The 27121-nt window shown below is 44.8% G+C and overlaps 3 protein-coding genes across 4 annotated transcripts; 1 reads left to right on the top strand and 2 right to left on the bottom strand.

Moving 5' to 3' along the window:
* Window positions 1–1683: 1683 nt before the first annotated feature.
* On the bottom strand, window positions 1684–11404 carry ECD (ecdysoneless cell cycle regulator). Its single transcript, XM_056495559.1, has 13 exons — window positions 11180–11404; window positions 9694–9811; window positions 9253–9340; window positions 8317–8495; window positions 7431–7626; window positions 6392–6520; window positions 6135–6260; window positions 5298–5383; window positions 4457–4563; window positions 3854–4031; window positions 3340–3407; window positions 3042–3262; window positions 1684–2535 (listed from the first exon to the last, which is right to left on the bottom strand). Exons 1-13 carry the CDS (start codon window positions 11373–11375, stop codon window positions 2305–2307), a joined length of 1923 nt encoding a protein of 640 aa, XP_056351534.1. The 5' UTR covers window positions 11376–11404; the 3' UTR covers window positions 1684–2304.
* Window positions 11400–24268, top strand: FAM149B1 (family with sequence similarity 149 member B1). 2 transcript variants are annotated; one of them, XM_056495560.1, is made up of 15 exons: window positions 11403–11481; window positions 12103–12207; window positions 12332–12443; window positions 13364–13506; window positions 13879–13998; window positions 14559–14729; window positions 15654–15841; window positions 16109–16239; window positions 16834–16887; window positions 17321–17433; window positions 17734–17913; window positions 18835–18961; window positions 19251–19376; window positions 19898–19979; window positions 20727–24268. In XM_056495560.1, the coding sequence occupies exons 1-15, from the start codon at window positions 11447–11449 to the stop codon at window positions 20798–20800; spliced, it is 1761 nt and encodes a 586-aa protein (XP_056351535.1). In that variant the 5' UTR covers window positions 11403–11446; the 3' UTR covers window positions 20801–24268. The 2 variants fall into 2 exon arrangements, with proteins under 2 accessions (XP_056351537.1, XP_056351535.1); XM_056495562.1 differs by lacking the exon at window positions 16834–16887 and having other exon boundaries at window positions 11400–11481; window positions 20727–21876.
* On the bottom strand, window positions 22793–26787 carry DNAJC9 (DnaJ heat shock protein family (Hsp40) member C9). Its single transcript, XM_056495564.1, has 5 exons — window positions 25249–26787; window positions 24792–24929; window positions 24415–24669; window positions 23706–23789; window positions 22793–23288 (listed from the first exon to the last, which is right to left on the bottom strand). Exons 1-5 carry the CDS (start codon window positions 26095–26097, stop codon window positions 23157–23159), a joined length of 1458 nt encoding a protein of 485 aa, XP_056351539.1. The 5' UTR covers window positions 26098–26787; the 3' UTR covers window positions 22793–23156.
* Window positions 26788–27121: the final 334 nt, after the last annotated feature.

The raw sequence follows: 27121 nt of genomic DNA, 5'->3' as shown, positions 1-27121 counted from the left end.
GGGTGTCTCTGGGATTCCCATTTTTCCTCTCATATTTCCTATCCTTTTTCTGCTTATGTTTCACATTCTTTTCACCCTTCTAGTGCTTTCCTGCTTCTTAAACGCCACCTTTTCACTATTATGCCATCTACATTTCATTACTCTTCCCCACCCTATTTCACTGCCTTTTTTTGTCCCCAGTCCTTTTTTTTCTGCTCAATGTAAATCCCTCAACTGATGGAATTAGTGCGTTTTCTAACAATTTAAACCCTAAAAAATAAGGCACAACAGAGATTCCCAATCAACTTAAAGATTATGAAAATTGAGAGTTTGCTGTCATTTCAAACTGATAAAATTGCATCTACAGGCTTAAAAAAAAACATTTAGATTCCAAATCAATTCACATCCCTGAAAAAATGGCCAAGGCAGGTTTCTTTCAATTGATACCCTTAATATAGCAGGTAAATGGGGATTGCCCCAGTTTAAACACAGACAATAAGGGGAAATTAACCAGTTAACTTCAGAATATACTTTGATAGAAATGTGTTGAAAGGGAAGCACACCACACTTGTCTTCCCTAATTAATTCCATCAGGCTTCCTTCACTACAAATTCTCTCAAAATTAAAAGCAGAGATGCCTCTGTGTTACTTCAAAGTAGTGGAAGAGGCAGCATGGAAATGCTTATTCTTCCATGGCAAACTCTCCTGTGAGCTCTTCCAGAGCCTTGAAGTCTCCACGTAAATAGTTGGAATGAGCACAGCCCCGGAGCAATCACAGTCCCACTGATGGAAAAGTGAGATTACCCAAGCAGCATGATCAGCTGGAGCGTTTCCAGAAGAGCAGCTTTGTTCTGAACCTCAGCTTAGGAGTTCTCCTCATGCACTACAAGAGTCCTTCAATCTGTTTTGACCTTTATATAGCACAGACCACACAACATTTAATGTGATAATGTTCTTAAACTCAGTTATTTTTTGAAGCATCTAAACTTGATCTAACTACTCATCAGTGGAGAATTTTATGTAGTTTCAGTGTTGATTACCTTACCTGGTCAAAGACAAATCCTTTCCAAGGTTCAAGTACCTCTGTTTTCCACCACTGCTCATAATCCTTGGCTAAATTAAAAACTTCTGTTAACCCCATTTTTCCAGATTTGTCTGAATCTGTAGTCCACCTCACCTCTCAGCAGTCTAAATTCCTTGAAATTTAGCAGAACCTTCTTTACACTTTCCAGCTCTTGCTGTCCATCTGTAATCCCTGTCCAGCCTGCCAGTACTCTCCATGAACTGTTGACAAAGTAAATTATACAATATCAGTGGAGGACAACTGATTAATTGGTGAATGAAAAAGAATTAAGAAAAATTAAGAAGCTGATTTTGACCTGACAGGACTACATTTTTCGTGCCTCTAAATCAAGAATTTCTATGTATTTTATTTCAAATTTATCTTGTTGAAGCTAAAGTTGTCATATTTGGAATAGATTATTCTTTCCATGTGAAAGCAACCTGCTACATACCTTCTAGCCACTTTTTCACTGAAAAAACCCCAAACTGTTCAGCCTGGGCTCACATACAGCTACTACAGGCATGACACCAACATTCAACAAAAATGGAATTCAGAGAATGGCCAATTATGAAAATGTTTTCACTCCATAAACTGATACTTCATTGAGGAAGTTATACACACCTTAAAAAAAATTTCATTAATCAAGTTGTATTTCTGTTTTTATCGAAATAAATTTAAAAAATACTTCTGGCCAATATTTACATATTTGATCCAGTTACTCTTCAAATCCTTGTACTTAATAAGGAACAGGCTCTTACAGTAATTGTCAGAAGTTTTTACAATGCAGCATCTTGCTTTTGGGAAGGATTCAATGTCTGCCCAACATTTAACCAGCGTTCCCAAATCCAGGAGACTCTTCCTGTAATGTGGCATTTCCCCACCTCCCCCTGAAGGCAGCAGCATTTTCAGCACAAGAACTGCTTTCCAGGTATTGAAACCACTTAGCAATGTGTAAAAGAGCATTTTAGAAATGTGGCACATTGGATCACTGACTGGAAAAATGGAAGAGAATTTTTTGTACTAAGTTTCATTCGAGTCACAACATCGTTTTTCAGTTTTCTGAAAATGTGTCAGCACTGGGAAATTCTCCTTTCCATCCAAGACAGTGTCCAACCAGAAGGCTTTTGCAGGTAAATTCACTTTGCTGAAGTGACACATAATGAACAGAACGCTCAGAATTAAAACCTTTGGCCTCTTGTTCCACATCCTGCTCGTCGGTCTGTGCTTCGTTTCCCCACCAGCCGCGTCTTGTCCGGAGGCTCTCACGGCTCTGCTCGGCTGCTGGGGCCAGTGGGATCTGTGTTCTCAGGTAGAGTCACCCCCATGCTCTGTAAAATGTTCGAGGTGGGTCCTGCCAGGCCAGCCTGGGCACTGTAGGACTCTAGCAGGTTTGCCACCAGGTTCATGTCCACATCCAGGGGTGCCAGCTCAGCATCCTCAGCTCCAGAATCGGGGCCAGCGCTCTCAGATGTGGCTGCTCCAACAGAACCTGCCTGCAAGTACAAGGAGCAAGGTTTGTCAAATTGTATGAGCAGAGTTAAGGGGGGAAAAAGGGAAGCCACGAGAGAAAAGAAACAACAATTCTGCAGCCAACAAATTACATTCCAAAGTCTAGACAGACAGGAATTCAGCCACCAAATGCTCGTGCCAGCTAAAAACCATCACTGTCCATTACCCAGATTAAGTTCCAAAAGAAAGAAAGTCTTGCTGCGTCCTGGCTCAGCTTCCTATAGGAGCAAACTACTACAGGAACTCCAAAGTCAAGCTGCAGCTGCTTGCCCTACTACTAAAAACAGGGAAATGAAACTAAGTCTTGGAAAAGATGTGCAAATTCAAAGCTTAGGGAAGCTTTAGTTTGGAAAAAACATATTATGGTGCAACTGCAGCACACTTGGCTTGCACGTGGGAAGGTTCTGACCACCTTACTCGGATTGGCCACTTTCAGCACATTTCCTGTTTGGAAATTACTGCTACAGATCAGAGCTCAAGGCATACTCACCCCTCTCTTTTGGGTGCTGAAACTTTTCCCAACGTTGGTCTGTGCCAGCTCACGGTCCATCTCCTTCATGTACGACTTGAGACTGCCCACGAGCTCCTCAGGAGACACCTTCTGCTCCTGCCTTGGATTTCCAGCAGCCAGGTCTTCATCATCCCCATCTGAGAAATCAAACTCCTCCTCTTCATCCAGATCATCAGAATCCAGCTCCTCTGAGTCTGCTCCTGGGTATTATTTTGTGTCAGTACAACAGCAAAGAAATCAGCGCCAGGATTTGTTTCAAATAAAGAAACAATCTCACCTAAGATTCTGTCCAGTGCTTTTGTAAAAGAATCCACGTCAAAGGTAACATGGGATTCATCAGATGACCTGAAATATAAAAATATTTTTAAATAAATGAAGCTTTTCTGCTTGCATAAGCCTGACAGAGGCACAAGCCATATTGATTTCTCTCAAGCCAGGATTGAAGTGGGAACATTTGAACTTAGAAGTCCTCAAAATTTTGAAGCCTGTATGGACTCGACAAGAAACAATGAGTGCAGGAATTTCTGGAATGACAGAGAAAAATTTTGAAGACCACAAAACCAAACTGAGGGACAGAGAGCAGCTCAGCTTGCAGCACTTTAACCTGCACCAGTGTCAGAGTGGTACCAAGCTGATTTAAAGCAAGTACATCTTCACTGCTATGGGTTTGCTTCAGGCCCCTGCTCAGCAGAACACCTTCAAATTCTGATTCTCTGCATCACAGAATCAACCACAGGGCTGCAGCAGAGTGCAACACTCTACACCAGACCCCAAACTCAAAGTGCTACTACCATGGAATTTCTGCTCCTTCATGCGTGGACACTTTGGACACAAAGGCCTTCATGCTCTCAGCAACTGTTTCCAAGTCATATTTTTGCTCTTCCTCATTTGTGGAAGGAAGGGACTCACTTCCTGCCTCCTTCAGCATCTGATCCAGAGCATCTGGTGTAATATCCAGCCAGCTGTCATCTGAAAGAACATAGGACAGATCTGATATTCTGCACAAGCCTGCTGGCCCTAGGGCCCAAACCAGCTGACTGACAGGACTGCAACCATTCTGCAAATCATTTTTGCAGTTAAGTTTTTGTGCTGATCCTGGGTCACACATGGCATAAGGCAGAGAGAGGCTGAGAAGAAGAGAGTGGAGATTTCATTTCACTACTTTAAAACTCTGCTTTGCAGAGTTCAAACTAAGAAATAGCATTCTCGTCACTGAGAATCCTTTGGCCACTAAGTGGAAGAAGAAAGGCTTACTCTAAAAAGGGAGAGCCAATCCAGGATTTAGTCTTAATGAAGGTTGGCTTCATGACTAATAAACAGCTTTCTCTTCACAGATGTCAACATTCCCACAAATAATCATCTGGAATAGGAATAATTCCCCCCATCCAGCTCACCATCCTCTGGAGGAAGACAAGCTGCTTCTCTCTCAAATTCCTTTAAATCAATGGATGTTGTCTGTAGTAGTGTCAGGATTTCATCACCTGGGCTCACTTCAACAGAGCTAGAAGAAAAAAAATCAATTTACTGAAATTGGTTCAATGGGATCACATAAGCTGCATTCAGGTTTTCACTCAAATTCTTCATTTTTCCTTCTGTGCAAGCACATGAAAAAGGGAAATGAATCTGGGGAAGTACCGGAGTACTACACAGAGCATTGGCCAAAGTCAGTCCCTGCAATTCCCAGCTGATGGCTCCAAAGCACATTTGTCACGGCTCTTTTTCTTTACATTTATTTTGCCTTGATAAATATTAAGATTGCCAGATCCCAAACTGGAAACTCAAAAAACTAACAGTCAAGACATTATGAGCTGGCAAAGCCTCAGATAATTTTGTAGTCATTTATTTTTTTGATTTGATCTTTCAGAGATATCTACAGCCAGCTCCTTGAGCAAATGAGACAGATTACTCTGTATTTATTATTCACTGGGACTGCTTTTCCATGAAACTTTTTTTTTCCTACAGTCAACCAAGCAAATAATGCTTTTCAGTCACCTCTTAACCCACTTGGAAGAGCTCAGCATTTCACAAAACTGAGATAAAGAGTTACTCAAGCAAGAACGTCCCCTAGTGGAGCATTCCAGAGGAATTAGTACCTATATGTCCTGGACACAGCAGCCACATTAAATGTACGATGGAGAAAAGGGTTCAGGTTTTTTTGTAAGAAGGATTTTAAAGGTCAGTTAAAGGATTTGTAGGCAGGGTATATGAAATTCATGAATTTCAAGCAGCTCTTACCTTTCTGGGACATCAACAGATTGCTGGAAGTGATCTTCTGCCATGTGCAACAGTTCCAGGTACTTTGCAGATCCTTCCATTTCTCCCTATTTAATGCAAGTCACAGGCATGAATCAAAAAAATTCTCCTCTCCTTCCTTTCACAGTCAAGCTTCCTAAGGATGACTGTTTGTCACACAGAAATGCTGAGAGAACCAAAACAAATAAAACCTCTTTGCCCTGTACACTTGGAACTGAATACAGCAAAGGGGCATTTTTAAATCTGAATTATATTAAAGTATATGAACCTAAGAATTTCAACAGAGTTGTCCAAGCTTATAACCCTCAAATTAAGTAGTTAATTTATGCCCAACTTATTAACTCCAAATAAGTAGTCAAAGGCATATTTAAAAAAAAAAACCACAAAACCTCACCAAATCCCCCAGAACCCACAAAAACCAGACACACATAAAAATTACACTTGTATGGGCCCAAATAGGTCTATAGTGTTATGTATGGGTCTTGAAGAATATTTAGTTTGAGGCATGGAAATGAAATGTAAACCAGTGAAATCAATTACACCTCACACAATCACATGGTGATTTTCTCCATTCAACTGCATTTCTCCCCTTTCTTTAGATGAATGAAAAAAATCCCCAAATCTTGCTTTTTCCTTTCTAATTTCCAAAATAAATTACTTTCAAAGGGGAACAAACTGCACATGTCCCCTTTGAAGACATTAAATCATTTTACACAGAGATAAGGATTCAGGTTCTTGCTCTGCAACTCCTTACACAAGTTCAAGAGCTAAAATCTATTTTCCCTGGAATGTTTAAAGGCCACAGATGCACTGCTTCACCTTGAAATAATCTTTTTCCTTCAAGCTCCTGAGGAATCTCTCCCACAGAGGACCACTTAACACATTTCTCTTGGCATCAGGAGCTACTTTACTGCTCTTGGAGCACAGAATTTCAAAGCCATGAGCCTGTATATAAAAGATGAAACAAGAAGAGTTTCTCAAGGTGTGGTGGACTTTGCTCACATTTTTCTGGACAAGAATACAACTTCCAGACAAAGACTCATTCTCTGGACAAACATAAACGTAAAAATCATTACCAGTTTCATGCCCAGCTCGTAGGCTCTGTACTGAGGATGAGATGGGGCAGGCAGGGTGTATCCACTGCGTCTGTCTGCAACAAACTTCTGCTGCACCAGCTGTGCATATAAACACCGAGTGAAAGTCACCTGAAACGGCCAGAGCAGAACAAACCCACTCCCTGCAGCGTGACTGTGCTGTGGACAGGCATCCAGCTCCCACCAGGCTCACTGAAGTGTGTCTGAAGGCACACGTATTACAGGCAATACCTGAGACTGCATTCAAAATATATCCTAGATAGATTTTGCTATTAATTGCTTTTCAGGCCTTGCAAAGTCTGTTCCAAATTGAAATCCCCAGGCAAATACAAACTTTTCTCAGTCTAAATACATAAGGAAAAATCCTCGATATTCTATATCTGCATCAAGAAGGTGTCTTTTCAATTGAAATTAAATTTGATTAAAAGCTGAGATATCTGAAACAGTTTAGAAGTCCAAAATTTTACTCTAAAGCTTCTTTTCAGGAGTCTAGTGGTACAACTCTAACAAAATGCGTAAGATGGAATAGTGCTTGGACAGTGCTCATAAAACACTTAATAAAAGCTTTCACAGAGCTGTGTGAGTACAGCTGAAAAGTCTTGGAGTGAACCCCTGGTTAGAAGCAACTCCTCACATTGGCTGGCAGTGCTTCTAACTGCTCTGATCACACTAGGAGATCAGTTTACTCAGCAGGCATTCAGCCATTCAGCAGAGGAACTATTATCACAACCTCTGGTTTCACAAACAATTCTCTCAGTATCAGCCCCAGCCACATCGATCCAGACAAGCTATAAATGTCATGACCTGGAAATTCATCCCTAGAGCCAGAAGGGGGAAACAGAAAAAAACAGAAAACTCGCCGTTTTAAGTTCGATCTATGTGTTTATACCATCGGCCACAGAACCCTTGTCAGTTACAGAAAGGAATTAAGTGACAAGGTCTTAGAGGAGCGCTTAGCAGGGTGATCAGAGGCTTTAGAGGAGCACTTGCCAGGGTGATCAGAACTTTAGAGAGCACTTACCAGGGTCATCACACGCTGCTCGGCAGGGAAGGTTCTGAAAGGACGCCGACAGGCCCGTAAATCACTCGGATCCCGCAGGTAAAAGGCCTGGACAGCCGCAGCCACCAGGGACGGGCGCTGCCTCAGCACAGCCACGATTCCAACAGGGAGGTAGCAGTGGGCTCGGTGCAGCGAGGCCTGGATCTTCTCGGGATACCTGAGCAGCAGCAGAGTGTAGGAGGTGTAGTGCAAATTAAACCACGTCTTTTTTATCATGAGGCTCATTTTCATTTTAATATTTACCTGCATCATGGGTCAGAAGATTATTCTGGAGTTAAAATTTGGCCAATCTAATGCCTAGAATGTCTCTTTCTATAACACATTTATATAAATGGCTATATACATGGCTAATAAAATTGAATCCCCCACATGGGTAAAACGAGTCCTTGTGAACTTAATCAACATATCCAGCTACGCAGTATTCTTTACCACACTCTGTAAAAGTTATGCTGTCAAATCCTTGCAAAAAATAAAGTACAGGGCTGAACACAGTTGTGACAAGCTGAAGCTCTGACAATTCTGCTAATTCTACAATTTAGGTCAAATTATCTTTTTCTTCCTGCACAGGGCTCCCTAAAAGATCACAGAACTTTCAGATTTTTCAGTATAGGAAGGATGTGAAGGAAAAGTAACTCTTGTCATTGTCAGGTGTGGAATTAGAGCAGTGAACCAGTTTCAGATCCCCAAGATCACTGCCTACAGGATCCTCCTTTTTTCCAAGAATGCCACAGAAAAAGCTCCAGCTGCTGGTATCTGAAAAGGAACCACCTTTATCACATCTATTGGGGAAATGTTTAAACCCCAGAGAGCACAGAACCAAACCCCACCAAATGAAGCCCCCACGCACCCATCGATGCGTTTGTACACCGCAGCTCTGATGGGCTCTGCAGCCAGGAACTCCTCGGAGCGGGTGGATAACAGTGCCAGCGCCTGTGGGATCGTGGGACAGGGAGCAGAGAGCTCCCAGTCCTGCTCCGAAGTCTCCGACAGCGGAATGATGTGCAGCTCTCCTTTGTAAAAGAACACCTGGCAGACAGGAATGCTCTGATCACTCACGGTAACAACAGTCACACAGAGCGACGGAAAATTTCATTTCATATACAAATGCATTTGTTTAAACACAGGGAATATAAAGCACAGAGAACCAATACAGGAAGCAGCACAGGTTTTTAAAAAAAGTTATTGAGATGCCAGAGACCACAATTCAACCAGTAAAAATCCCTGTTTTAACAGCAGTAAGTTTTGTCAAATAGATCTTGTTTTCTTAATAACAATAATACCAAGTTTCTCTTCAGCTAGAGAAGTGCTTCAGGAGAATCAGCATAACCTAAGTGCTTCAGGACATCACAGGGATTAAAAAGCATTATTTCATGTGCTACATGCGACCTCTGCTGGTTCCTGAGCCTAAGAAAAGCCCTGAATGCAACGTTCTCAACTCCCTCACTCTGTCTGCTCCCTCAAACAAAAGGAAAATATGAGCCTGATAGTCCAGGCAGACACACTTGCAATCGATTTTTGTGTTGTGTTCCATCCCTTTTAAGAATATTGGAATAAGGGAAAAAGAATTAATTTTTTGCTAATGACCAAGTTAATTATTTCCATTCTAATCTGAGGTGGCTATAGGGAGTGCTCCTGAAAGGAGCAACAGTAAGGGACAGATAGCACTCTGGATTTTCAGAGACAGTCAGACCACTTGGGTAGAGGCACAAAAGAAAACTCCAGCTGCTACAAAAAACACCACTGTGGCCCCTTGCAAACTATTTTCAGGATGAGTTTTACTCACCCTGTTTTCACTGTTCTCAGGATTCAGCCACTTTGGGAGAAAATCAGCTGCTTCTATCAAGAGAAACTCTCCATCGTTGTCATCAATCCTGGCCAAGGAGAAATTGGTTTCTTAGCAGGAAAAGCCTTGCAGAGCACAACAACACACTTCTGAATCCATATCTGCTGGAGTTTTTTTTAATATTCACAGAACCACAGAAAGGCTTCGGTAAGAAGGGACCTTAAAGATCATCTGGTTCCAATCCCTCTGCCATAGGCAGACACACTTTCCACTAGTCCAGGCTGCTCCAAGCCCCATCCAACCTGGTCTTGGACACTTCAAATGTGTATGGGATGGGAAAACACCTCCAAGGATGGGGAATATCAAGACAGAACCTTCAGAGCACAGGCACTGACCCTTCGCACCCCTCCCAAACAAGCACCTCAGCAGGACCCGCCTTACCTGGCTGCCAGCCCGGGGAACTCCCTGGTGATCTCCCGGACCAGGTACACAATGAACCACTCATCCTCCACGTTATCCCCGAACAGGGTGGTGCCGCCGATGTGCGCCGGGGTCTCGCCTGGACGGGGCACGGAGAGGAGAGGCGGCTCAGAAACCCCATGCACAAAACCAGATTGTCCACAGGGTTCGAAGTCTCCCTCCCTGGGGATATTCCAGACCATGCTGACAAAATCTTGTGTCGAGTGCTCTGGGATGACCTTGCTGCAGCAGGGACGTGGCATCAGATGCCTCAGTGGAGGCCTTTCTGAGCTGACCCATGCTGTGACACTGCGAGTCTCTGAAGCCGCCGAGTCCCCTCCGGCTTCCCTCACACAGTCCCGCCGGATCCCCCTCACACGCTCCCGGTTCCTGGCCTCCGGATCCCCCTCACACTATCCCGGTTCCCAGCCGAGGATCCCCCTCACTCACTCCCGGTTCCCGGCCGCCGGGTGCCCCTCACACTCTCCCAGCTCCCGGCCGCCGGATTCCCCTCACTCATTCCTGGCTCTTGGCCGCCAGATCCCCCTCACACTCTCCCAGCTCCCGGCCGCCGGATCCCCCTCACTCATTCCTGGCTCTTGGCCGCCGGATCCCCCTCACTCACTCCCGGTTCCCGGCCGCCGGGTGCCCCTCACACTCTCCCAGCTCCCGGCCGCCGGATTCCCCTCACTCACGCCTGGTTCCCGGCCGCCGGATCCCCCTCACTCACTCCCGGTTCCCGGCCGCCGGATCCCCCTCACACTCTCCCAGCTCCCGGCCGCCGGATCCCCCTCACTCACTCCCGGTTCCCGGCCGCCGGATCCTCCTCACACTCTCCCGGTTCCGGGCCGTCGGGTGTCCCTCACTCACTCCTGGCCGCCAGATCCCCCCACACGCCCTCAGCTCCCGGCCGCCAGATCCCCCTCACACGCTCCCGCTTCCCGGCCGCCGGATCCCCCCTCACACTCTCCCGATTCCCGGTCACCAAATCCACCTCACACTCTCCCAGCTCCCGGCCGCCGGATCCACCTCACGCATTCCTGGATCCCGGCCGCTGGATCCCCCTCACACTCTCCCGGCTCTCTGCCGCCGGGTGCCCTCACACGCCCTCGGTTCCTGGCCACCGGATCCCCCTCACACTCTCCCGCTTCCCGGCCACCGATCCACCTTACGCATTCCTGAATCCCGGCCGCCGGATCCCCCTCACACTATCCCGGTTCCTAGCCGCCGGATCCCCCTCACACGCCCTCAGCTCTCAGCCACCAGGTGCCCCTCACACGGTTCCGGTTCCCGGCCGCCGGTTGCCCCTCACACGCCCTCGGCTCTCCGCCGCGGATCCACCTCACGCATTCCTGGCTCCTGGCCGCCGGATCCCCCTCACACGCTCCCGGCTCCCAGCCGCCGGGTGCCCCACACACATCCCCTCCGGCCGCTCCTCCCGCCGTGCCCCGGCCCCCTTTCGGCTCACCGTGGCGCGGCACGTAGCGCAGTCGGAACGGCTGCCGCTGCCACACGTAGGAGGCCAGGAGCGGGGCGAAGCGCACCAGGGCCACCTCGGCGCAGCGCCGCAGCAGCGCCTCGCCACCCGGGCCCGCCGCCGCCGCCGCGAACAGGCGGTAGCGCACCGCGTCCTCGGGCAGCGCCGGCCGCCGCAGCGCCTCCATCGCGCCGGTGCCGCGCTCCGCCCCCGCGGGAGGAGCGGCGCGATGGCGGCGGCGGGGCGGCGGCGCTGAGGATGATATCGCGATACGCGCGGAAGCCGGTGCAGCCGTGAGTGGCGCCGCTACCCCGGTCCCCGGCGCGGTCCCGAGCCCCATCGCGGTCCCGGTCCCGGTCCCGGTCCCGGTCCTGATCCCCCCGGCCCCGCGCCCGGGCCTGCCGCCCGCGCTCCCCCCAGCACCAAACAGGGCCCCGCGACGGCCCGGTCACCCCCTGCCCCCGGCGGGAGATGGTTCCCGGGATTCCTGAGCACCGGGCCCGGTGTGACAGAACGCCACTAAATCCCTATAACCGGCTTTTTTCTCCCTGACCCAGGAGTTGGGTCAGTTCTGACTTACTCGGCTCGTTCACTCTTGTTCTATTTAATTTAATTCAGTTTAATTAATCTACAGGGATAATGGCATTGTCTCTGCTTTTAGGGAGCTGTAGCCCGATTCACAATATCTTAAGTTTAACTGATTTTGAAGGCAAGAAATTTAACTTCATATTTATGAGTTAGTTTTGACACCTTAAACCTACAGCTTTGGCGAATTTGACAAGAATTAGCTTTGTACTAGTAATAAATGTATGCACAATACTTGAGAAGCAGAAAAGAAAAACCTATAACACTTAGTGGGAACTCCGTAAATGTTTATTCTTGTAAGTAATGCCAAGTTCCACTTGTTTTTTTAGTCAAGGACTCCCAAAACATGCCTTGAGGCATCACCCACTGCCGGAGCCACGGGCTCAGGTGTGCTCAGCCACACCCACGGCTGAAAACCTCGGCCAGACCTCCAGGTACCTGTCATGATATATCTGATCTGTTCTGACACAGCCAGGCTTTTTTTACAGACACACTTAATTTGTCGTTGTTTATTGTGGGCTGTTTTGCCCTTTATTTTTTTTTTTTTCCGTGTTTCAGGGAGTCAGGAATCCATAAGGAGTTGGAAGATCATGGGGATCCACGGACTGCTAGTCAGGGTTGTGCTGACACCTCCACAGAAGACAGCTCAGTCTTCTCCTGGGGCTATGACGTGAGTAGAACATAATCATCCAAGCCAAATCTAGCACAGAGAGACACTTGAAATACCACTGCAAAGACATGTCAGAACAAAAATGATTTGATCTGTTAAAAAATCATGTTAGTGATTATAGAAAGAACATACTTTTTACTGCTTCCCATTTTTCAGTTCAAAACACATTAGGCTCACACTGTTCTGCTAATATTCTGCATTTCCACTAAAAATTTTGAAAATGCAAATCATTTAGTGCACAAGTCTATCTATAAATGCTGTTATTGTGGAACTCCAGCCACGACTGGATGACTTTCAGATACTTGGCATGAGTTTATTAAACTACTGCATCTTTGTATGTTTCTCAAAATAGAGTAAGCTCCTAAAACTTTATTTTCATTTAGAAATGTTTGATTTATTCTCCTTCCACCAAAGTCAAGTGTGCTGTTGCCTTCTGGGAGGTGAGATGGAGCTATTTATATTTAAATGACCCCAGAACTGACCCCATTTTCTATCTACATGTAACAAAGGTCCTGACCATCCCTCAGGTTCAGTGTTTCCCACCAGTCTGCATTGCTTTTTGTGTTGCTGTTGTTTGTGGACACTAGAAGCAACAAATCCTCCACTGCATTAAAATATCACTGAATTTTATCCTCTCTGTTCTGATTTCTTTAAGTCTTGTAGCTTAATATAATAATATGGATATTTCAAAATGTCTTAATGGTTTTTTCTGCTGTGTCAATGTAAACTTTTTGTGTGGCTGACATCCATATTAACAGCAGGCTGCATCATCTCTGGGAGAAAATTATTTAAAGTTAAAATATTTTTATGCAATCCTGCTAAGCTTTAAACAAATAGTTGTCTTTTTCAATTACATTTAAAAAGATCCATTTAAAAACCCCTGCAAATGTTATTCACAAGTTACTTTCATTCCTCTGTAGGAATTTGACAAAGCTGCCACTCAACAAGTTCAGCAGATGTTCAGACAAATTGATGAGCTTCTGTATGAGCAGAAAGAAAACGTTCATGTTGAGGGACTGCGGGAAGAATGCCACCAGTGGTCCTCCAGCTTTCCTCATCTCAGGTATTTTATTAATGGACTGATGCTGGTACCTTCACAAGGCTAGGGATGCACACAGCTGCTTTTGAAACAGGTGGCAGGGTGGGTTTATGCAATTATGCTGTAGATAGAGGTAAAAAGGTCACTCTGGTGATGTGCCTGCCTGTCATTAATAAACATCCTCTTACCTCACATGTGGTTCCTCCACAGAGGTTTGTTGCTATCTGCAACTGACCTGGCCTTAGCAGAGCAGAATTCTCTTAGAAAACTGAAAGTGTGACCAGGAAAACTGCACAACTTCTCAGGAGAGTTTTTAGGATTTGCTGCTGCTCTTACACCCTTCAATGATCATACTGCCAATACTGCTGTATTTATCCTTTGCTTTTGCCATGGCAGGGTGGTGGGGAAGCAGGTGGTGGCCCCCACAGATGAAGGGTATGGATGGTACTCGAGTTCCCCCTCGAGCAGTTTGGCTCCCTCAGATGTAAGTTCACCACAGGAAAAGGATTCTGATGAGTAAGTACCAGCAGTGAGCCTGGATCATGCCAAGGTGGGAAGGCAGGTTTGTTCTCTGCTTCTTAAAGTGTGCAGCTTTCCTGTTAGGCTGAGTTTTGAACACAGCACACTCTCTTTGTTTTCATTTTTAACTGAATTTAGTACACTTAGAATAGCAAGAACACCTAGCTGTGCTTTTGCTGACTACAGTGAACTGGCCAGTAAATAGAAATATCTTTGCTTCTGCATATTTATTAAGAATATGTATGTCCTGTAGTTAGTTTTATTATTAATCATCCATTAAATTTGCCTAGGTCTTGAAAAATGCAAAGCACTATGTTAGTGCTGCTTTTATTATTTAATGTTTTAGAATGCTTTCTAATCAGCTTTGGTATTTTTTCCCCGAAGTTTCAGGTTTCTTAGCAGTAATTAAAAGGTATCAAACCCAAAAGTTGTTACTGTAATGAATAATTTTTTGGCCTCACTGCTGCTTGCCGTTAATGATGATGCTGTCTCTGTTATTTGAGGTGGAATAACAACCTTTCCTTATTTCTGCTTTCTGAAAACTGTCACCTGTTCAGATTTAGGGTTTTGGGCAAGAAGGTGCCTCTTTATGTTGCTCCTGCCTGCAAAAAGGCCGACCCTTCCAAGCCTCCAATCTTGTGTTCCTCAGAGAGTGATGAAGGGGAAGAGGAAGTCATTCTCTCTGAAGGCATAGTAGAGGAATACTTGGCATTTGACCACAGAGATGTGTAGGTATTCAATATTAAGTATTAAAATAGTGTCCTGGGGTTCCTGCAGTTAAGATGCACATACTTGATGAATTTATTTCTCTTTTCTCTAGACAACTTACAAAGGCCTGAGGTTGCCCAGGCACTGGGAATTTTCCCAACCTATTTCCTAAGACAATTTCCTTCACTAAATTATGTTTAGGAATTTTTTGAATATTTTTCAGGCCCTCCATTTTTGTGCTTGGTTTGAATAATTCATGCCATCATAACTAAGAGCCTGTGTAATTAATAATATATGTTTAAACACTATTTATATTTTATACTATGTCAAATTCACTGTTTTAGTTATGCAACAGCAGTGTGCTGCCTCTCTTTTGTACTGGCATTTTGGGTGGAATTGTATTTTCCTGGATTTTTTTCAGTGGTAGTTTTAAGAACTAGAGTGGATTTTATTGCTTTTTATAATTACCAGTATTTTTATCTTTTTACCCCTTTATATTATTCAGCCCTACAGTATGAACATGAGACCTGGGTAAGGACTCTGGAGGGTGCTGTCAGTTCCTGGCTACTTAATTGGTTTTAATAATTAAAGTCACTTATCTGCATGGACCATTAAATTAAAATTGTGATGTTTCTTGGTTTTACCAGGCTAGAGAGACATTGCTGCAGCAAATAATATCACTCTCTAGTCTTCAGGATTCTGTCCTGATATTAGATGTGAAGCCTAACAATTTGTGAAGAAATATTGCTGTAATGATGAATATTGATTTTTTTTACATGAATTTGATCTCTTGGGTAAATTATTCACGGAGTATGATTTGTAATCACTCTGTATAGGGAGACCAGGGTGGGTCAGTCATTTCTCACTGAGATTAGTGGGAAAACTAAAAGTAAATATAGGACACAATGTGTTTCTGGTGCAAGGTAATATTTACATTTTTACAGGGAGGAGGAGTTGCACGAGAGGAAAATGGGACTGTCCTCTGGCAGACGGAAATTGGGGTTTCCTCCTGTCTCTCCCTATTCCTGCATGAAGGATTCCGTGCTCACGTTTGTGTTTGATGACGTGTGGAGTGAAGTCCTGGTCTGCATGGAAGAACTGATCTGCAGGCACTGGGAAGGGTCAGCCTCTGGTAAGGATCACAGTTAAGGTGAGGGCTCAAAAGGGGATTTCAGCTAATTTTGCAAAGATGCTGTGGGAGAGTGAGAGTGATGTATTTGGGAATGTTCTCTTCAGTGGGAATGAAAAAGTTATTTTGCTAACAGTGTGAAACATGTCTTCTAAAAAATCAGCAGAGCTTATCATCCAAGGGGACTCTCTCTAAAAAAAATTTGATTCATAGCACTCTCCATGACTAGCAATGCCAGTATTGACAGGAATTCTCTGTTGCTTTGCACAGATGATGAGAAAAATATCATAACAGTAGAAACACTGCAAGCAGATGCCAGAAGCCCTTTGCAGTTGGATCCTCTGCCAGCACTGTTACCTCGGGTGCCACACACAAAGATGCCCTCAGTGACATCAAATCTGGTAAGGATTTTTAGCCAGCTGTTGTTTTGTGTGGGAATGAATCACAGTGTTACCTCAGCAAACACACTGGTTGTGTTTAGGTAAATAATCATATCAGACTTTGTGTGAATGCTGGCTGTCCTTTCTGACACTTTCTTTATTATTTACTTTTTTAAAATTTACTTTATTATTTACTTTATTACTCAGCTGGAAGTTTTAATTCCTACTTTTCTCTTTGAAACAGTATTTTATATCTGTGTATGAAAACCATGTGATGGCTTATGATTCAGGATGTAGTTCTTTCCACAATTTAATGTTTCAATTAAATGGTGGGATTGAGGAGTGTGTGTGTGGGATCCCATTCTCACATTAATAGTTAATTTATCCAGGGAGAAGGGAGAAATCTGTGCAGTTCTAAACCAGTTTTTTTCCTCAGACACTGAAATTTAACTGTATGATCTGCTTTAGATGATCTGCTTCTAGAGTGGTGAGCACTGAAGTGTTATCTATTTATTCCATTTTAATTCATCTCTTTCCTTCTTATTTCTTTTTATTTCTTTCTCCTTTATTTCTATCCCCTTGCCTGTCCCTTTTGTCCCCTTACTGTGTGTGTAGTGCCCAAAACCCAGAGGTGGCCGCAAAAGCAAAAAGAGGAGAAAAACACCTCAAGTATGTATGGGATTAAAGCTATTTTCTACTTGTTCTTGTTATGGTGGGTGGAATATGATTTTTTTTTCCCAGATCAGTCTGTATCTCAGAAAAGGACTTTGCAGATCTGTTCTTGACATAAAATGTCAGTATATGCTGAAAATTATTTTTGTAAACCCTCTGATTATAATCATAGTTGGAAGATCAGCAAATGAGCTGCTCAGTTGGAAACTATTAAGTATTAGGACATTTTCTAAGCAGTATTGTTCCAAAAAAAAAATTAAATATTAAGATCACTTAGCTGGAGAAATAATATAGCTGAGTATATATCTGGATGTCATGGAAGAAGTTAATGACTTTTCTCCAAAAAGTGATTTACATCTTTAAATATATGTGTGTGTGTGTATGTCTCTGCCAAACAGTAATTTACTTATTTATTTTTTTTAAATTTCAGGTAACTCTCTCTCAAGGGTCAAGTAGTAGTTCTCAGCATAAACTGAATGGCTTGATGGTGGTCCATGGAATCCAGTTACACCAAAGGAACCTGCCTGTAGTGGAGAAAACACTGTAAGAACTACAGATCACCTGTGTAGTAAATAAAGTAGAGCACTCTCACAGTGAGAGGGATTCAACCCAAAACCTTATAAGATAAATTCTTCTGCTGGAGAAAGCAATTCTTAGTTATTTTCCTGCTTGGTTATTTATTTGTCCTCTGTGAAAATTCATATAGATATGTTAAAAATCAACACACATAATTTCTACCCACGCATTTCATGATTAAAGGCACCTGTAGGTGAGCACTTTGGTAACAGCAGTTGCCAGGCTGACCAACTCTCTTTTGTTCTTGTAATTTTTTGTTCTCGTTAGGGAGCTGGATGACAAACGGCCAGGTTCGAGTTCCCTCCTCTCTACCCGGGCGTGGCCAAATCGTCCCCTGGAGCTCAGCACCTCGTCCCTGTCCCGCTGCGCGAGGAGGAGGAACCCTCCCCCACGGACCCTGCATCCCATCGGGACCCCACGCTCCGGGGACGACGTCTGCAGGCGCCTGTACGTCCCCAAAACTGCGTCTCCCTGCAGGCTACCAGGGCCAGAGAGCACGGAAAGCATCCCTGGGGAGGGAGGACATGGATTATTGGAGTGAGCAAAGCACAACTCCCCTGAGAAAGCTGAGTTGTTACAGCTGATGCTCAGTGTGCTGCCAGCTGCGATTCAATCACGTACATTGAGGTTCAGGTAGTTTTGCACACGAGGAATAGACCTCAGACTGTCCTCTGCAAGCTAAGTGAACACCACCATCTCTTCCTTAACATGGTTGTCTTTTTCTGCAGCCTGTTTTCAAGATGAATTTTAAAGTCTGCACTTTTTGGAGGTCATACTGCACATTGCTATCCTAGCCCAGACCAGGCTATAAAGATGTTCAAGTAGGTTGTCTGACTGACCAAAGGGCTCTTAGTGTGCCCTCACATCTCGAATATCTACTTTTATTTTGCACAATGACCTGACTGAATGGAGTCATTTACAGGGACCACAGGGTATCAGGAAACAATGCAGAACTGTCTATTCCACGTGTTTTAAATTGGTGTTTACTTTTAGTTTTGCAGTTTACCTATAAACTCATCCAGTCTGTTGCTTTCTTGTCACATACTGTTGAGACTTATTCCTTGCCCCTTCATAACTGGTGTTTCTCCTTCCAGTATTTTATGTTTCTGTTCCCTTTCCTCAGCCTTCAGTCAATCTAAGAAATACTGACATCTCTGCTTTATTAAAATGTATTTTTAAATGTAAGTAGAAAGCATTAGTAAAGTTTTTTTTGTTTTTCAAGTGCAGATTATGGTTTGAAGCTTTTCCAAGGTATTCTTACAGAACAGTTAACTCCAGAAGGCCAAAGAAACTGACAATATTACACCTTTCTACCTGCCAAACGTATTAACTGTGTGGGTTTTTTTTTATTTTTACTGTACATTCCAGCCTGACTGCACAGGAGCAGCTGACCTCACCCTCCCCACTGCTGCTAAACAGAAACCACCCCCTGCCACCCATTGCCACCACCAGTGTGGCAGAGCATGGGAGCACCACAGGACCTCACAGGCAAACGGTAACAGGCACATGAATCTCATTTTATTATTGAATAACCCATAGTTGTTATCACTGCTGATCAAATCACCCAGCACAAGAGTTGAAATTTATTTGTAATTTTGTGACAGAAGGTCAAATAGATGCAGGAAAATTGTATCAGTTCTCACTAATGCAAATTGAATGTTTCCCTCCTCACAACTAGGTATAAAATGATTCACTTGGAAAATTAGCTTTAATTCCTGGGTTAATTATTTTCAATGTACTGCTGCACTAAGAAAAAGCAATAACTCTGTTATTTCTCCTTGCAGAAACCTCGAGGGAACTCAAGCTGTGCTTACACTGTCATGACACCCGAAGACACTCACCAGCAGCTCCAGGAGCAGCTGCTCTTACCTGATCCCTTCTCCAGGCCTAACACAACCAGCACATCCTTGGTAAAAGCATAGCTTATTACACCAGATCATCCCTGATTACTGAAAAGGGTGCTTTGAGAATTAACATTAATCAGTGTCTGTTACAGTCTGTTTCAGTATCACATACTCTCAGTTTAATTTACTGAAACTCCAACTCTACTGCTAGCTTCTTGTATCCAACAATGTATTTCTATTGAAGCTTTGAAAGCTGTAATTTCAGCACAGCTTTTAAATACCTGCTTTATTGATTTCTGGGTATAATTTCAACATCCTGGACTCAGCAGTTGTAAAATCTGCTTTGTAAAAGCACACTTTGCTGAGATGGAAAGACTGCCTCTAACTAGCCCAGTGAGCATTCTAAATAAGTGTTAGAAGTGTCTTTTCTACTTCTAAAGTTGACTTGACCTTATTTAAATCTTTCTTAGACCTTCACAACATCTAACTCCTTACAAATACCTGCGTTTGAGTAGTTTGTAGTTGTATGATAGTATTGCTGATTTTTTTTTCAAGCAAACAGAAATAACTTTGAACTGTTTTTCCAGCCCCATTCCCAGCGCCGCCGTTCTTGCACTGTTACTGATTATAGTAATCAGTCCTGGACAAGGAGAGGATCCACAAGTTCAGGTATGCTCATCAGTCACAGGGCTTAGTAAGATCAAACAAAGGAGGCTTTTGGGACAGAGATGCATTTCCTACAGGGGTACATTCCTACAAATAATTTCCATTGAGGAGGTTTTTCAAAGTTCCATCCATGTCTTTAATTTGCCATTCACAAAGATGTTATCCTTGCTGTATCCTACTCTACTCCAGAGTATAGTTTGGTGCATTTTGTTAGGTGTTTTTGTTTTGTTTTTTTTTGTTTTTTACTACCACCAAATATTTAAATTAAGTAAGGAAGTTTAATGTCATCAGCCCCAGTGCCTCTCAGTGTCCAAGTTTTCAAAGCAGGAGTTGTCAGCTTAAACAGAAATAGTAGCTTGAGGGTAACAAAGGTGCTAAAACTGAAGTAACTTGCTTTTAAACAAGCAAGGAGTGATTCCTACTGAAATTAAAATAAATATCTGTTCCATCATCCCCCCAAAAAAATGCAAGATAAGTTTTATGACTGCTGTATTGACAAAAACAATTTAAATTATCAGAGAAGCTTTGTAGACACGAATACTTAGTGAAACATCAAGGAATGCTGTTGCTTTCTGCAATGCAGCAACTTGGCAAGCACAAGCTTTGCTCTTTTTGGAAATTATAAAAAATGCAGTTGGTAGTCATGTGCTGGAGTAAAAAGACATTTTAGTTTTAGACTAGAAATGTATTTGATACTTGGCTGTAATTCCTTCCCAGAGTCTTGAGGCTGTCCACGATCTCCTTTGTCAGGTCTTCCACTGCGTGGCTCTGTGAAAGCCCATGGCCGAAGTGGATCAGGCACAAAAAGCAAACAGAGGCACTGACATGCCATGGAGAAGCATCCACCCATCCATCCCTCTCCAGAGAGTTATGAACCACCTTTCCTTCCCAGCAAGGTCAACGTTGTTTACACATAGTTTTCAAGCACCCTTCCTTACAGATAGTTATTTTTATATAAATCTAAGCAGCAGCTGCCAAAGATTAGCAGGGGTGCACTTAAACATTCCATTTCCTGCCAGTAGAGAAAGTGATGCTCCAGTGGGAGGGTGAGTACATTCCAGTGAAGCCCAACTCCTAGGAAATCCAGCAAACACTCTCAGTCTGTGCTATTTTCCATGAGGCTGGTCACAGGCTCCTGTCCTTGCAGGCTGCAGGTGCTGCAGGACCTGCTCATTTTTCTCTTAGGAAGGTTAACCTGGCCTTCCATAGCCATAGCAATTTACATTTTTTAAGAAGTGTATTTATCTGTTTAAATATGTTTAAAGCAATATTGTACTGGCAAAAGCAAGCACTCAGTTTAGGGAAGTGATGAATGCTGTGGTAGCTGCAGCAGGTATGAACACAAGTGTGTAGGACCAGCAGAGCAGGTGACCTGGCATCTCCAAGGGCAGCACACCACTGCCTCTTCCTGAGTTGTAATAAAACCTTTTACCTCTTCCTCAGTGACTGAAGAAGGTTGAACAGGCAAAAAGAAACTTCTTACTACAAATAGTTTCAGACAGTACTCAGTACTGGTGAGACATTTTATGGTAATTTCACAGAATAGCTCAGTGTCCCTATGTAAAAATACCAATAATTACACAAGATTTCTTCACTCCAAGGTAGAGTTCCAGAAGCCACTGATGCAGTGGAGCTTTTAGAAGCTGCATCTGCCTGTGTGACAGACCTAACAGAGGCATTTGCTGGACTTGGCCTTGTGGCTCCAGATAAAACAAAGCCATCAAGTACAGGCTTCTCAAAATAAGAGATTAGTTGAAGGACTTACTCCCAAACAGTAAGTGCCAGACTGAAATGTAAAAACAAGCTGAGGTAACTACTGACTGTATTTAAACAAAGTTAGGACACTCCACAAAAACAGTTATTCCTTTCTAGTCAAATTAAAGAGCACTGTTTTCCTATATTTTCTTATTATTCTTCAAATTACAGTTCACAGTTGAAAAAAACCTTGTTAGTATTCTTTATTTAGTGGCTCCCCTATTTCCCCACTCCAGACCAGCTAATAATTTTTCATCAATACTGAAGCTCACAAGTCCAGTTGATCCAAGCTTGCTTTAACCAAAACCAGGGAACTGCAAATATAACTGGATTAACCTGTCTTTGCATTTCCAGAAGTTAAAAAAAACAAAAAAAACCCAGCAGCAGCTCTGAGCTCAAGCTATACCTCTTAAGTTTTCAGAGAAAGAAGCTGATGCTCACAAGAGACCTCTACTCACTAAACCATCTCAAAATACAATTTCTCTTCTGGAACACTGTGCAGTGGGTCAGTTATGTCAGGCATTTGTATCCATGCCATTCCTCAGGGACCAAGTGAGTTTTCTGTAGCACAAGAGTTACAAAAGCAGATAAATAAACTTGAATAGATTCTGTTAACATAATGTAGTGTTTTACAGCCTAGAGGAGTCAGTGGGTTTAAAAAAATGCAGTTGTCTCTAAGGCCATTTTTGGGTTTTTTTGTACAGATGGCTGACACCAGGGACAGCTCCTGGACTGTTATTTATTTTGTGCAATAAAAGTAATCTTCAAGTCCCGTGTTATAACACAATGATATACTCTACTTTCTCAGAATCAGGGTTATTTTTGAAAGCAGACAAGTCAAAGGGAACAGAGACCATCTGCCTCTGGCTTCCCCTCAGGAGCTGTTGTTGAAGCTGTGAGGGCCTTCAGCTCCTGAAGTGTTCACCTTGAGACTCCTACACCTTTGAAAAATGATCCTCCCTGGAAGTGTGCAGGATTTACTTGACTGAAATCAGAAGAATCAACACAATTGGCTTGTTTTAAATAGCTTATTTAGAAAACAGAGAACTGGAGAAGCAAAACTCCAAAAAAGCCCCACCTTCTAGTTTATTAAATCTGCAATTTTTTAAACTATCTTTATAAAAACTACTGGAATATCTGGAAAAGACCTGTTGAGCTTATGTGCAAAGACCTTTAAACACAGCAGGAGGTTTGTTACAGAAGAAGTGTGTGAATAGCACACATGGATCTCAGCTGTAGAGCACCCAAAGGGTTGGAGACAGTAGCACAGGAATGACTTGTCTTCCTAGTTCAGCACACATTCCGAGTCATGTCCCCACTTACAGCCAGTCATTGCACACAGTCCAAAACAGGAGCCCAGAAAACACCCTAAATTCTCCCAAATTCACTTTGTTTCCATACAAAGTGAAAACCTGGTATTTCAGTCTATGCTGTTCCTTCTGCCTTTCTTTTCTTGGCTGAAGTCTTCTTTCCTCCTTTCTTAGCACTGTTCCCGTACTTTGCTTCCAGCTGGGCGAGAAAGTTATCCATTTGCTTTTCTCGATCCTTGCTTCGGCTCTGGGGAGGGGGAAAAGAGCACCAACCAAACTCAAACCTTTTGTAACTTCCCAATACAGGTTATCCTTATTATTGAAGTTTGACAGCTATACAAAATCTTGGACTATATAAAACAGTAAACACAAGCTACAGAAAGTTTAGTATCATTAAACCTCCCTGTGAAATAGTCTAAAACTAGAAGATACTGCATAAGTACCCCAAATATTTAACCCTTGTAAATTTTTAAAAAGACACAGGTAATAAAATCTATACTGTACTTTGATTCTAATTAAATTAAAGCACATAGTTAACATTAAGGCCAGGTTTTAACCTCAGGAATTCAGAAGAGTTGCAAGGATCCAAAATCAATGACGCTCAGGGAAAACACAATTGTAAGCCAGTAACAAAGTTATCTGCAACAAACAGAAGAAGCCTTACTTTAATCAGCGCCTGCAAGTCATTTCCTTCACCAAGGCCCAGTTCATCTTTAGACTTTTTTGCCTCTTTAGCTTCTTTTTCTGCCTAAAAGAGCAAAAGAGGTTTCTTTAAAGAAGTATTTTGCATGTTATCTGAGCAAGTCTTAGAGGAGTTAGCAAATTCTTTTTTGGGCATCTGTGCACAAATAGTTGCAGGGAAGTGCAAAGGTTTTCCAAGGTTTCCCACAGATAAGGAATCAGGCAAGGGAAGCCCATTCTGGTTCCACCATTTAGCAGAGCAGGAAGTTTTTCTGCTCTTCCACAGGTGTTTGTCCCTGTCCCTCTTCCCATATCCTTCTCTTTTTTTTTGTCTTGGTAGATACTACATTAAGTCAATGTGCATATAACATTCTACAAAGTGTCCATTTAGGTCAGAGCAGTTTCACACCTGCCAGAAGTCAACCAAAACGTATTTTCACCACTTGCTTGTTTTTGGTAACTCACAGCTTTGTAGGTAACTGCAGGGACACGCTAAACTGTAATAAGCCATTGTGTATAATAAGGAAATAAAGAAGTAGAAAAGCCTTTCACGATGATTTGGGGTGGGGGGGGTGACCATAGGAGACAAGATGTGAACAGGAAGGTGTGGGACCCAGCAATCCTGTGACAAACAGCTCGGGAACAAGATGCCAAGGGAAAAAAGGTTATGGTAATCAACTGCTGCAACCTACCCGCCTTCTTCTGGACATCATCTTCTTCTTTGACTCATTGACAAAAGCCTTGTAGGATGGGAGGTCCCCGGACTTGATGGCTTGCTCGATCATTTCCCGTATCCTGGGCTCATCCGTGTAGTCCGTACACATCACAGACTCCATGATCCGATCCATGTCGCCCTCGAAATTCAGGTACGCCGCCTTCACATCAGCCAGCTCTTCCTCCGAGTTCTTGTAGCTCTTATGGAAGTCTTCGATGTCTTTCACGGTGACCTGGAGCAAAGAGGCAATGCTTTGTGAATTACAGGACTTACTCACAGGGAGAATTTAAGAGAAAACACATAACACCGAACAAGGCAGGGTTCTTCTGTCTCCCAGCCCCATCCCGCCCTCACCTTGAAGAGCAGCTTCCAGAACTCCAGCCAGTCCCGCCCGTCCTGCAGCGCCTCGGCGTCCTCATCCACCGTGCCCGTCTCATCGTACACTTCGCGCTGCTTCTCGTCGCTCAGCACGGCGTACACCTTGCCCAGGATCTGCAGGGGGACACAGCGGTGCCCGGGAGGTGAGTCACACACAGTCAGTCACCTTGGGGGCACTGGGGTGCGCAGGCAGGGTCGGGGTTGGAAGGTCAGTGGGGTGGTCACTCAGGGTCGGGGTCGGTCACCCGGAGGATGGTCAGCGGGGTGGTCACTCAGGGTTCAGTCACTTGGGGGACAGCGGATCGGTCGCTCAGGGGGCAGAGGAACAGTCACTTGTGGGGCAGTGGGTCGGTCACCCGGGGGGCGATGGGTCCGTCTCACTCGTGGCAGCCATGGCCCCCCTCCCTCCCTTTCTCCCTCCATCCCTCCTCACCTGGAAGCGGCGCGTGGCCTCCTCCTTCTGCTCGGGCGGGACGCGGTCGGGGTGCAGGCGCAGCGAGGCGCGGTGGTAGCCGCGGCGGATGTCCTGCGCGGACGCGCCGCGCTGCACGCCCAGCACGCCGTACAGGTCCGCGGTGCCGAACGCGGCCTCGCACTGCTGCCGCAGCGACATCGCGCCGCGCCGGCAGGGACTCCGCACCACCCTTCCCGCCCGATCCGAGCCCGGGCTGCTGCTCCGCGGCTGCGCCGGGCGGGAAAACCCCGCGGGGGAAGCTGAGGGGCGGAGCCGCTGCTGAGGGGAGGGGCCGCCATATTGGGGGAAGGCTGAGGGGGAGCGACGCCGAGGGGAGGTGGTGGAGGAGCTGCCGTGGTGAGGGGAGGCTGAGGGGCGGCACCGCTGAGGGAAGGGGGTGGAGGAGCCGCCAAGAGGACGGGAGGCTGAAAGGCGGTACCGCTGAGAGGAGGGGGCGAAGGAACCGCCATGATGAGGGGAGGCTGAGGGGCGGAGCTGCTGCTGAGGGGAGGCGGTGACGATGCGGCGCCGCTGAGGGACGGCGGGGGAGCGGCCATGTTGGCGGGAGGCTGAGGGGCGGTGTCGCTGAGGGGAGGCGCTGGAGGAGCCGCCAGAGTGAGAAGAGGATGAAGGGCGGCGCCGCTGCTTAGGGGAGGCGGTGATGCTGCGGCGGCGACGCCCCGGAGGCGGAGGGGAGGTGGGGGACTGGCCATGTTGGAGAGAAGCTGAGGGGCGGCACCGCCCAGGAGTGGCGGCTGAAGGGCGGCCGCCTCTCCGCCTTTTGGACAGGTCGGCATGGCGGGGAGCTCTCCTTCGGGTGGCGTCCATGACCTGCTGGAGTTGATGGGATGGGGCCGGAGCGAGGCAGGAGCGGGGCGCGGCCCGGCCCCTCAGGGCGCCTTGGGGGACGCGCTGGAGCCGCCGGTGGGCGCGCGAGCGTGCGCTTTGCTCCAGTTACCGTCGGTAAAATAAATGAAAAGGACTCGGCTTCTCACTTCCCGCCGGCAAACAACCGGCCTGGCTGGCTTTTGGCAGTGATGAGGCCCCGGCACAGGGTGCCCGGAGAAGCTGTGGCTGCCCCGGGATCCCTGGCAGTGTCCATGGCCAGGCTGGATGAGGCTCGGAGCAACCCGGGATAGTGAAAAGAGTCTCTGCCAATGGCAGGGATCTTTAAGCTCCCTTCTCACTCGAACTATTCCATTATTATTTTGTGGTTCATGATGCAGAAAATATAAGTTATTACTTTACATTTCTCGTGCCTGTTGTTGAAATGTGGAACGGTTCAGTCCCAATAACACAGAAGGAACAAACCCCAACAGTATCGATTCAGATTTCAGCTCGTGGTTACAGAATTCAGATGATAACATTGTAAAACCTTAATAAAAATATATAAACATTTAATTAAAAAATCCCCCATAAAAGCTATTTGTAAGGTATTGCTTATTTATAAGGCATTATTATAACAAAATATCATAAAAGCTGTTAAATACTGGAGGGCTTGGCTGGTGTTTACAGCTTGATTAAGTGCTTGTTTTGGTACACCTCAGCGTCATAATTATAAATGTATATTGAAATATAGTATTTGTATACATTAACATATATAATAAACATTATAATAATTTATCGGTGTAAATAGTCACGTGCACTGATTATTTCAGTCACTTCTGAGACAACGACCCCTCTCTTACCCGATCACCTCTTCTACTTCACGGGTTTTCCAGACTTAGTGCCAACACTGACTGGAGCGCTAACACACCAGGATAAAAACAACACGCACAGAGAATATCCGCGATTTCCTGCGGGGTTTAAAGTTCCCGGCGATTCCGGCTCGTTGTGTCTGGCTTCAGGCACC

Source organism: Oenanthe melanoleuca, chromosome 6 (assembly GCF_029582105.1).
Source record: "Oenanthe melanoleuca isolate GR-GAL-2019-014 chromosome 6, OMel1.0, whole genome shotgun sequence".
Classification (NCBI taxonomy): Eukaryota; Metazoa; Chordata; class Aves; order Passeriformes; family Muscicapidae; genus Oenanthe; species Oenanthe melanoleuca.
This window is presented reverse-complemented; position numbering and strand designations above follow the sequence as displayed.